This window comes from Ambystoma mexicanum, chromosome 7q, assembly GCF_040938575.1.
Source record: "Ambystoma mexicanum isolate Mex_15411 chromosome 7q, UKY_AmexF1_1, whole genome shotgun sequence".
Classification (NCBI taxonomy): Eukaryota; Metazoa; Chordata; class Amphibia; order Caudata; family Ambystomatidae; genus Ambystoma; species Ambystoma mexicanum.
The window spans coordinates 63,810,052-63,822,334 of NC_090941.1; the positions used below are offsets into that span (position 1 = coordinate 63,810,052).

General features: G+C 42.8%; 1 protein-coding gene across 1 annotated transcript in view; it reads right to left on the minus strand.

Moving 5' to 3' along the window:
* Positions 1-12,283, minus strand: part of MXRA5 (matrix remodeling associated 5) — a 311,432-nt gene that overhangs the window by 48,928 nt on the left and 250,221 nt on the right. The window contains exon 4 of the mRNA XM_069640707.1: positions 1,832-2,222. Within this exon, the coding sequence (XP_069496808.1) occupies positions 1,832-2,222 (391 nt within the window). The remainder of the gene's footprint in view (positions 1-1,831; positions 2,223-12,283) is intronic.

A 12,283-nucleotide genomic window follows, 5' to 3' on the forward strand; every position in this document is an offset into this window, starting at 1 on the left:
TGAGCACAGTTCTACGTGGTCACCTTCACCTTCCACTATTGCAAACATTCTGAATAATTTCAAGGTACACCACTTCTCTTCACACCGGGCACAGCAATTCCAGTGTCAATTAACAGTTAATTACCAGCACAACGTTTTAGTCTCTAAAGAGCGAAACGCTGTTGGACGAATGCCTCCTCACAAGCTAAAACTGAAAGTAGATGCTGTAATTATGCTACTACTCAATCGTATGTCATCACAGGGTCTCTGTAATGGAACCGGGCTGACACTAATGCATCTACAAAGTCACATCTTAGAGGCCTGTGTAATCGATGGAATTTAGATACTGTTCTTATACAGTGCATACCTCTCATTTGATCTGATACAAATATGCCTTTCAAATTCAAAATAAGACAGGTATGTTTTGCCTTTTCAATGGCCCTTAATAAGTCACAGGGACCTATGCCCACTTCCTGAAAGCAATCAGTGGTAATCCCGATATTTAAGAAGGGTGACAGAAGTGACCCTATGAATTATGGACTGATATTGACCTTTAAGATATGCTAGAATGGTGCATTTTACGCTGGGAACAGCTAGTAAATAATTAAATAACATTGAGGGTGACTTGATTTTATTTTAAAAAGGCACTATCCAACAAGGTTCCCCAAATATTCTAGGACTGGAGTTTGGTTATGTAATTGCACCAGTCCTAATATATGTTGGGGGGGTGTTTAGTTCCTTTAAAAAAATATCCATTCACCCTTGATGTTATTTCCAGCAATTATATCAAATACAACAATTTAACTTGCTATACTTGCAGTTTTTAATTTCTCCTGCTTATAGTTTTTCCTTCCTGATTGCTTTGATTGACAGTGGGCAATGAAACATTGCTTTTCTGTTGAATCATTAACTGAGCTATGTTCAATGTGCTCTTCTTTATTTTCTATGAGTACTCTGCATTGGTCCTGACTGTAAGTGAGGGGAAAAGGAAAAACCCAGGAAAGAAACAAATCTGCTCACTGACAAAGATTTGCACGGGAACAATTTAGGAAGTAGCCATGGGCCCTTCTGATTTGCACATGCCAGCTTATACATGATTTACAAATCGTACAAATAGAGGAAATCTGCAGTTGCCTGGAGAATCTATGAGAGCATTGCGTGCAAATGTGATTCACAAAGCTTTACCTAAATTGCACCTCAAAAATGCTCCAGGCATCTCCTGATTTTCTCCAGTTTTGGACTTTGGGATTTAATAATAAGATAGCAAGTGCAATCCTGAGATGTGCATGAGTAACTAAAAACCTTCCCCACAGCCAATATTTGTGAATCATGTCTAAAGACCCTGTTGCGTCTCCCGTTTCTCCAAACGTTGCCATTACCATTAGTCAATCAGTATTTTGATAAAGAGATGGCGATTACGATATCAGGATAATAGTATTTTCATGATAGCTTTGGCTTTGCACATACTTCAAATATGTCCTTTAAAATCATGAAAACAATCTCCTTTTTGTGAGCCAAGGGATTTTGCCCCACATCCTTAACGTTATGTTGGTCTACTGTGTGTCATAAATTCAAAGTTCAATGCTGCATGCCCAATTATATCTAATTGTATTTTATAATGTAGACAATTCCCTCAAGTTAATGCTCAAATATTTTGAACTATTTTGCTGTATGATGGGTGTCTGCACACAATGTTTTTTTCGCTGTAGTGGCTGTTCTATTGATCCATACTCCTTGATGACACACGTTTATATCGCATTCTCACACTGAAAGGTAAACATTGTCATTAAAAAAGAACCACAAGTAGCAGTGCCAATGGTGAAGGAACACACCATGGCATAAGTGTCCTTACCGCCAGACTGCTGATCCCACTTAAGAAGCCAGCTCAATCTACAGTCACATGACCATGGGTTCCCATGAAGGAACAGGCTCTCCAGCATAGGCAGAGACTCGATCATCGCCTCTGGAAGAGTCGTAATCTTGTTTTCAGACAAATAAAGGTGCTTGAGGGTCGATAGTCTGAAAACATTCAAGAATCCAAAGGTTGTGAATGTGTGAGGATGAAGATGCTGTAGCAGATTTCCCTCTAAATGTAGCAGTCTCAGAGAGGTTAGGCCATTGAATGCGTTGGGGTGGATCAACTCAATTTTGTTGTGGTCAATGTGCAACCTCATTAGTCCGGAAAGGCCCTGGAAGGTTTGGCCTGAAATCACTTTCAGCTTGTTGTAGCTCATTTTGAGCACCTGGAATGAACAAGGAAAAATAAACTTGTTATTGCCCTGTTGGATTTGCATGTCAACAAAAAGAGGTGCAAATGCATCATCTCAGTATCTTTGGACTCTCCTGCATGCAAAGGTTCTACAAAGTAGCTTGCCCAAGCTAGCATTACTTGTCTTAACTCACAGTAAAACACCATGTAGATTGAATTGCAGTAACAAACATTTGAACCAGGCGGGGATCACACAACAAGTGAGGTTGCCCAGATGGAGCGTTTGATCTATTAGCACATGCCCATGTTCCAAGAATCCTAGTTGCCTTCTCCAGCCCTTCCACACGACTTCTTGACGCCTCCCTTCTCTTCCAGCCCTGCATGCCCCCTCCGACACCCTCTACCCCAGTTCCACACCGGGTGCCAGTCTGCACTGGAGAGCCTCCATTCCTTCTGGGAAGGTGTCTGCCCACCATAGAAATAGGTTAGTGGTCCCACCAGCGTTATCTGTCCACCATTTCCATAGTGGACAGACACCTTTGCTGTAGATTCATATGAGGCAAGACATGGGTTGCGCTCTCTGTGCGCCCCATTGCTTCTAAGACAAAAAAGCAATTAGTACCATGGGGACTGTTCAAGGGTTCTAACTGCCATAATGACACATATTGGCAGGCGTTTTTGGGTGGTAGCCACCTGCCAGCCACTTTGAAAACTGGTGCTGGGTCCAGGCCCATTATCTTGGCTGGTGGGCCGTTACCAATCAGTACCTCCCACCAAACGCATAATTATTGTGCAATTATATAAACAGAATGTTTGAGGGGATATTCTAAAAAGGTGTAAGCTGATGGGCTTCATCCTTCTTACAAGGCCTGCTGCATGGGCGGGCTGCAAAGGGGGAAAGGGGGCAATTGCCTTCCAGGCTGGCTGTGTTGTTGCTCCCTGAGCCAGAGCTGCAAAATGCAAAAACAAAATAATTGAAAAAGGTAAAATCCCTCTGAATTCACCCTACCTCGAAGCCACTGAGTGCTGCAAGGCCTGCTCGACTTCTGTTAAGATGGGGTGAGACACTCTTCTAGATTTTAGCAGATTGTACAGATTTGCCTGGGCGGCCCCTAAAACTGGGCATCCACAGTGGGTGAGAGAGGCAGAACCGCCTAGGCACAATGCCTTGTGCATATAGCCCAATGACAATATTCTCATTTAAATGAAAGAATCTGTGATCCTGGATGGTAATTTTGGCACCACTGCAACTCATATACCATTGGTCAGTCACAATTCCCAGCAGATTCTCAGGACTCCTACTTGCCAAGGAAGTGAGTGTACATATCATGCTAAGGAACTACGCGTCTTATTGTAGAGTGTGTCCTCAGTTTCATTCTGTAGGAATGCTTCCCCTATGCTTTTGGTGATTTTGTTGATCTCTGGTGAGATAATTACAAAAAAGGAGGAATCGCACCGTTAATAGCCCCTACACATGGTACTATATGGTGCTCTACAAATGGCTGCTGGTTGGATTTTGGTACTCACTGGTGGGCACAGTTGAAAACACAAACAGAATGAGGTAACGTTCAGGTGTATCTTGTCCAGACACTCTCATATGAACAACAAGAAGCACATACAAATCAACAACATATTCACATATATATTCACTAATAAAAACCTATGAAACTCACTGAAAACCTTTCTTAAAGGGACATTATGGTTAAGTTACACTAATAAAACCTATGAAATTCAATGAAAAAACTGTGTTAAAGGAACGTTATGGTTACAAGTAAAACTAAAAAAACTCTGAAATTCCCCAGTTATGGTAAACTGAACAACCATACCTCGCGCCACCACCATGCATTGCTAAGACTAACACCCAGAACATCAAAGATGACATCACAAATGTCATTGATGCCATTTATTTATGTATTTAAGGATTAATTTGAACATCTGTGTTTCAACCCTTTCAAAGCTGCTACCAAATCGAGGGAGAGAGCAGTGTTTATGATGCACTTTGCACAATGTGCTCTTCTAACTATCATTTCGATTTATCATTACAAACATATCTTCGATAGGACCTGCATACTTTTGTAAGCAGTTTCAAATATGCATGCAATATGTAAAATTTTGAAAATCGATTTAATGGCATGTTATTGCCTAGAAAAAACAGCCTTTAAAGTGGTCACTGATGCCTTTCATTGCCAGTGTAGCATGCTGCTGGTCTTATAAAATAACTAGCACCAGTTAGAAAGGCCGTTTCATTGCTGATAGACTGTTTGTGCTTCAAGCAAGTGCTCTGTTTTAAAAAAAAAAACAAAACAAACATGGATGACATGGATTCCAAAAAGGGAGTTCCTTCACAAATGTAGCAGACCACATTATATTTACTTCATGTATGCCAAGAGGACAGAAGGCATGGGGGACTGCAACAGACAAGAGATGCTGATGAAGGAACTACTAGAAAAACGAACAAGGCGATGGCTGGAAGGTTTAGAATTAATCTTAATCTCTTGCATCACTCTGGGCAACCCTCCAGACCATCTCAGCCTGCCAAGCCATCAAAGAAAGATGTAAAACTGTATGCACATTGCTACTGAATGAGATCATGAGCAAGCACATACATGTGTTTGTCTCATTGGACATCATCAGTGAGGGTAGCTTGGGTCCTTAGTCTCAGAAAGCTTGGGGCCCACATCTGGGCATACCCGCCCCTTGCAGGGTGACTACAGAAAGTAAAAAGAGGTGGCTGCTGGAACATTTAAAATTAATCTTAACCTCTGGCTTCTCTCTGGGAAACCCTCCAAACCATCGCCAAGCCATATAGATTGAGGAAAGACCATATACATGCTTGGTCCCATGACAGAAAGGATAGTTCAACCAGAAATCCTTGGTCATGAAATAATTAGCAGGAGCACTGCCTGGAGAGAAAGGTTAAGTAGGTGAAAAATCAAACAGGGAGGGGTACAGGGTTGATCACATGGCACATAATGTGGGGCAATACCAATGGTTAATGTCCAGGTTCTGAGCCATCTTAATGGTTGAAATGAAAAAAGTCATGAGCCAATAACGCAAATATTTGTGAAGGTTATTTCAGAATGACTCAAAGACATCTATATTGGGTAGCAAGGCTGCCAAGACCTTAATTTATAAGCAGAATATTTTCTTTAATGGCTGATTAACAAAGTATAGGGGGAACTAGAGATCCACTACCAGTACCTACTGTGTGTTTCTGGAGCTCTAAAAGTGGGAACTAAGTGTGTCACTCTGCACTGCGGACTAAATGTATCCCATGGCATCATCAGTGGCCAAAGCACAAAGACACCTCTGGTATGAAAAACTACAGTTTGCTTTTCCCAATGACAAAGACAAATTAACACCGCTCACCCTCACAAAGGACACTTTCTGGAACCAGCATTCTACTCACTAGAGCTTAACACTTTGGAGAAGAGGTAAGACTCATAGACAGAACAGGCTAAAGATGCTTCATTTGAGCCAATATATTTGTATTATGTACAATGAGTTGTGTATCTCTCTGAGAGGATGGACAAGGAAGAGCACTGAAATAGTTCAATAGTAAACACAATTCAGTACTTGAAATCAACATTAGGTACCCCTAAGAACGGTGCTCTGATAGAAATCCCTAAGAGTGTTGTCCTCAAAAGTCACTGCAGTCAAAACAATATTTGCATCATTGGCATTCCTGAGTCCAGGGCAGCGGATCACCATGGAGACCACCCTGGAAATGTTCCCGCACAAGGTTCTTGGAAGGTCTTTCTTCTACTAGCATTTACAAGTGTAGAGGGAACACAGCTTTCTTGGTCCCCATTGCCCAGGTTTTTGAGCATCTGTAACAGACTTGAACCTATGCATGGAAACAAATAAAGGCGCTTCCAAAACCAAGACACACATCTCCCTATCTACTTGGGCTTAAGTCAATCAGTGCAGTCTTCCAGGAAATGTTTTGATTGCAACAAATATACTAAGCTTTTTCCTACCTGACTAAAAATCCTTCGTCAGGGCAAAGAACAGTGTTTCACTTTCACAGTAGAGGGGTTTTGTAAATGGGACCACCTGGTACAAATGTCCACTATACTAATTCTAGTACACGCAGTGCTTCTGGGAACACTCTTCATTTCTGAACTCTGTAATCTAGTATGACATCATTGACCTCTATACTTACTGAGTACAGACAACGTTGGTCTATTTGCATAATCAGAATTACAAGATGTCAGGTCTGTTGAACTGAGCCCACTGTTCCTTGTTGCCTCCCTGTCCCGACAAAACCGATGCTCTGCTATCTATCCCTTGCCTTGCTGTTTGGATAGCATTTGATGTTTTCCAGTGTGTTGCAGATGTGACCCAACAATGCACAAACCAGTATCTCCAACATTATTATCATTCGTCATATCTCATGGGCAGCAAAACACCATTGTGTTTGTGGGCTTTTTCTCAGGGGAGAAGAGAACAATCTGACCTTTGACCAATGTCTGATCAAGAAGTCTGCAGACATTTTATTTCAGTTTTGTCATTGATTGTTTCAGGATACCAGTATCACAGAGCTCAGGGAGTCATTGCCAGCTCACTGCTATGAATGAGGTCCACCTTGCAACTCTCAAAGAAGGTGCAGTTTGACAGTGGTCACGTTGTACACCCCAGAGATGGGGCTTGGGATTATCTCATGGAATATTAGCAGGCTAAACAATCAGAGATAATCCAGACAAGGCATGCAATAAGTCAAGCAGCATGGACCAATGTCCTCTATTTACAAGAAACACATGTCATACACATACTAAAGAAAAGAAATGTTTCCCAGGAATACTTCACCTCATCTACCACCAGAGTAAGAGGGGCGGCAACACTGATTCAGAGTAACCCAGCTTTCTTGCTTCATAAGGTGATTTGGAAACTGGAGGGCACCTTCCATCTTGCACCAGGTGATTTCCAGGGCCAGAATACAGTTTGTGTGAATGTACATGCCCTCAATTATTGCATGCCAGAGTACATTAACTGTACTGGTATGCAACTATTGCACCAGGTTTTACATTATTTAAACGTATAGTGAGGTGACTTTACCCTGTCCATTTACCCTGATTGGGACACACCCTCACCACTCACCCCTAAAGCATTTATAAAGATTCTTACCCTCATGGAGTGTATGCATTTGCTATTAGACACCTAGAAAGTAAGAAAAGGGAATTTACCATATTTGTGTATAATGCATTTTAGAGAATAGGAAATGTCTGGCTAACCCCATTGTTCAGCCATGTCAACTCGACCACAATCCTCCCTAAGACACTGTCCGACGAGTCTCAAGTTCAAGTCATATTATCCTTGCCCGACTCTGAAAGATGCCACTCATTTTGGTACTGTATAAGAGACTCATTCCAGATGTTGCCTTCCAAACCTCGTTTGAGGAAATTCAACTATTCCGGTGAAACACCATGAACTCAGTGGAAGGGGAGGGCTAGGATATGTGGGGGACACTCAAGGTTTACGTGAGGTTAATTTGTACCTCCAAAGAAAATAGCATACTCAACACAATGGCCCTCATTACGATACCGGCGCTAAACCATGGCACTATTAGCACCATGGTTGGTGCCGGTATCCTAACGTGTCCGCCATGGTGAAATGGGGAAATACCGCCCCATTTCAAGGTTGGCGGGGCGGTATTTCCCCATTTCCCCATGGCCCGTCCCCATTCCCATTTTTGCCCCATAGGGCATAATGGGAATGGCGAAGGAGCTAAGTACGGTACCGCAAATTGCAGTACCATACTTACCGCGAAGGTCCCTTTGCGGGTCCTTACTTTAACGGCTGGTCTAGACCAGCCGTTGAGGTCGGGTCCCGCAAAGGGACCTCGTAATTAGGCGCTAATGGGTTAACGGCGCAGCAGCCTTTTACGGCGCCGTTAACCCATTAGTGCCAGGGTCGTAATGAGGCCTAATTAGTGGGAAAAAGGCAGACTTGAGAAGGATCTGGGGGCACTTTATAAATAATTGTTCCCACTGCATGACATTCTGGAACACATTCAAGCACAGTAAGTGGAGCTATGAGGCTATGCCACCAGGAAGACCAGGTAAATGTGCAACACGCTTGCTGAATGGTGGTATGGGGATGGTGATAGGCCGATAAGTCTCCTGTCTTGCTCTAAATTTCTTTTGCAGTTTTATCCAGGCAGATTGTTTTCAATTCTGACATTCCTTGAGCCCATGAGGTCCTCAATACAGAAAAAGACTCCCACTCCACCCATTGGTCTTTTCTATTGAAGTTCCTGTGATGAGTGAGGGAGTATGATCTTGCTGTGGAGTCGTTATTATACTCACAACTAAGCCTAGGCAAACATATCGGCTACACACCAACCTCCTCCAGACCATAAACCTTATTAGCCTTTCACTAAAATAGGCTTTTCCAAACTGTGTGGGAGGTTTGGGAAGGGGTATTGTGTGACTACTACTTACATTGCCTGACATAAACATATGGGGTTTAGTTAGATTGAGGACAACAACACGTCATCATGATATGATATCGTAGGTTATTTATAACGTGCCTAATAACCTGAGGTTTCTAAGTGCAGACCTGTGGATCGAACCTGTGTTGCTCCGTGTCATCTTGCTTCCAAGGCGAGCACGCTGCTGCTGAGCTATCCTCCCTCATAGTTTGGAGGAAGTGGTAAGCAGCAGAATACATTTAGTGGCTGTAAAAAAGCATGTCATTTTATTGGGGTCGTCTAAATACTTTTGCTTGCAAAGTTGTGACTAAATTGTCTTAGAATATATGTGTTGTATGTGTAGAAACGTTATTGAATTTTTCTGGTAATTGGAGGAGGTTGTATTCAGCATCTGTAGCTGAGTGTTTCATCTTGTCGTGGCTAATCCGCATACTTGTTGCTTGTGTAGACATCCTTAGAATTCTTTGTAGGCAGGAGATTGTGTCATAACCATTTTGAGTGTCAGAATATTTTGACTGCCTACACTTGCATGGGGGAAGAGGACTCATGTGGCAAGAGGGCATTTTACATTAGCTGCGGCAGCTTCTGATTGCAATGGGGAGGCCTGCATTATGACCCATTCGAGTGCAGGAAGAAGCAACACATTATTGCGAAAACCACTTGTACAGAAGCAGAAGAGGATAACATAAATTTACAGAAATGGGAGGGAAGCTACTTATCAACCTGTGTACGATGTCTTTCAAATGCAACCAGAAAGATCTGCAAGTGTAAAAAGTCGATGTCTGGTAGCCCGACCACCAATCCCACCACCGCAACCACCACCTCACCATCACCTTCGCTGTATGATATGCATAGTAGATATGTCTTCCACCACCAGCAAAAACCCGAAATGTGAAATATTTTTACCTACAGCAAAGATCAAAAACATGTTGCCATATGCACTCTGTGTAAGTGAACTGCTTGGTAGCTAGGCCAGGGACCCTATTGTGCACCAAATATTTGTGGTACCACATCATTCTGCACCATGCACTGGAGTGCCATGAACAAGCATGCTCTCAAGTGCAACACTCCCCCAACAGTTACTCACCATCCCACCCCTTGCCCTTACTCTTACATCAGAAAGCATGGCTGATATGTCAGCAGTGTCCTATATGCTAAGCCAAGCTTCGCTCCTCATGCTGATACTACGCCTAAGCACCATGTCAGTTACATGGAGGTGAATTAGCATGGACAGAAATATCCAGGTTGCATGACAAAGTGTACTTGCTGCTAACATGCTGGCAATTTTATGAATTGACCTTTTGCTGTAGTATTTTGTTATAACACTGATTTACATCAGTTCATGAGTAAGGCTGATCACTGCTGTGAAGCTCCCAGTTAATATTACTTCTGAACCAAGGATTTACCAGGGTTTTACAATAAGGAGTTTTAATCAGATATAACGGCAGTCTGAATGCCAGAAAGGCCACTTAATCTTGGACAAGTGGACCTGTGGACAGATAAATGACTACATGTCTGTGACTGCACTCTGGGTGATAGACTTTCCATTCCCCTGACACGGGAGCGCCATCTGGATCCCTAGGAAAACGTACACAGAAGCAAGTACCTGCAGTATGGGACAATACCACTGTGTGTATGCAAAGATTTGATGTCACCAGGGGAGCTGACATCTAGAAGACGGTTAATAAGGTGGTGGCAAAGTTGCAAAGAAAAAAAGCACTTTCACCATGCTCTTTTAAACTGTTGACTTTGTTGCCGCTGACAGTGGGTTGAATATCTTTGCTAACAGACAAAGTAACAGGACCATTCATGTTCCTGGCTTTGCCCATGTCCTTGAGGTTTAGGTGACATGTTTCATCAGGAACTCCCAGCACATGACGGACATGATTATTAGCCCCAGAATGTCAGCTCACACTTTTGGGCCTACAATGTAAGATTTTGCTGAACCAATTGAGGCTGCACAGCAAATTGCAACTCGGAACACTTACATTGCCAACTATTTGAATTTTACATTGGACATGCTGAACCAGCATAATGAACAATGCACTGGTATCACTCATAATGAACACATTCACAGCCAAGATTTAGGTGGAGCTTTCTTTATGCCATGCTTTCTGATGTCTATTATGTGGTACACTCTTTCATGCAACACTCAGTAAGGTACTAGCATGGGTGCACCTTCAGGACTTAGCCTTTTCAACAGAATAGGGGCTAATGATGTGTTTAATGAATTGTGTAAAGTGTGGATGGAAAGCGTTTCTGCTCTTCACCTTGAATGCAGATCAATAACTCCAATGAAAGATAACATTGCACTGGCTGCCTTTCAACTGCAATAGAACTATGAGAATTCAACAGAACACGACACATTTCAGATGTCCAAAGATGGAATGAAGTTATAAAATGCAACAAACACTGTGCTCAATACACCACCACCAGAGATGTCAAAACGTTGGATCATTAATCAGGGAGTGTTTCCTAAACCAGGTAAAGTTCCCAATTTTTTGTCTCTGGGGATCAGAACTCAAAGGGAACTAAATCAAAAGGAGAAAACATATAAGGTGAGTCTGATTACCCCTCTTTGCATTGCCCCAGTGGTTCGAGTGAAGAATAGTTACAAACTAAGCAAATACTGTTTGATATTATTACTACTTAACATCATGAACCCAGCACAGAGAGGCTAGTTACAATTTTTTTTTTATTGCATATTGTATACGATTAAAAGGCACAAATTGCCACAAACACAAAACATTGCATAATTAGAGGGGTAATCAGACTCACCTTATATGTTTTATTAATGAGGGAGTACATTATGTGATGAATCCCAAGATGTCGCCACTTTTCCCCAATGGTGATCCCCTTCCCATGAGGACAGGGTGGTGAGGCCACTACCCGATAGTTCCCCTGGGGTGGTACTCAGTGGGAGGATTTCATGGGGAGAAACTTCCCCTGTGAGGACAAGGGAGACCATCTTGGAAGAATGTGGAATGCCATCCCACCACCCACACCCTGCACACCTTCCTATCCCATAATAACTACTGAGAAGAGGAAGAGCAGGAACTACATATGGGACACCTACTTAACAAATACTGGTATGAGGAGGCGGTGCGGAACAAGGAAGAGCAATGGTGAGAACTTTAATGAACAGTCTTGTCTTTTATGTCAGCTCACAATAAAAATGAAAGAAGGACTTACCATGTTGTCAAGCCGTCCCTGAAGGAACTGCGAGTGGAGGACTCACTGACATTGAAAATAAAAGAGGCTGTTGGCAGAAACGGGAGCGGGTAGGCAAAAGCATACCTTCCAGGTCTGCCATGGATCTACCAACCAGAAAGATCGAGAAGCAGAGGACCAGGCGTGCAATGCAGCGGGGCCGCACAGTTGAGTGAAAATGCACATTCTGGAAGAAAACAAATGCTGCAGAGCCGGCACAACAGAACAAAGAGTGGGAGAAGCCACGAGAAACCCGAAACAGAAAGCAGAAGAATCCGAGACTGACAAGAGCACACCGGCAGCGGCCCTAAAGGTAGAAGGGTTGCCGAGACAGTTGGTGAGGGCACAGCAGAGTCATGGAAGACACTTAAACCACAGAGCAGGGGTGTGGAGGAAGCACCTGAGGGAGAAGAAAGCATTAAAAGTACCAAAAACAGAATGAGAAAAGGTTG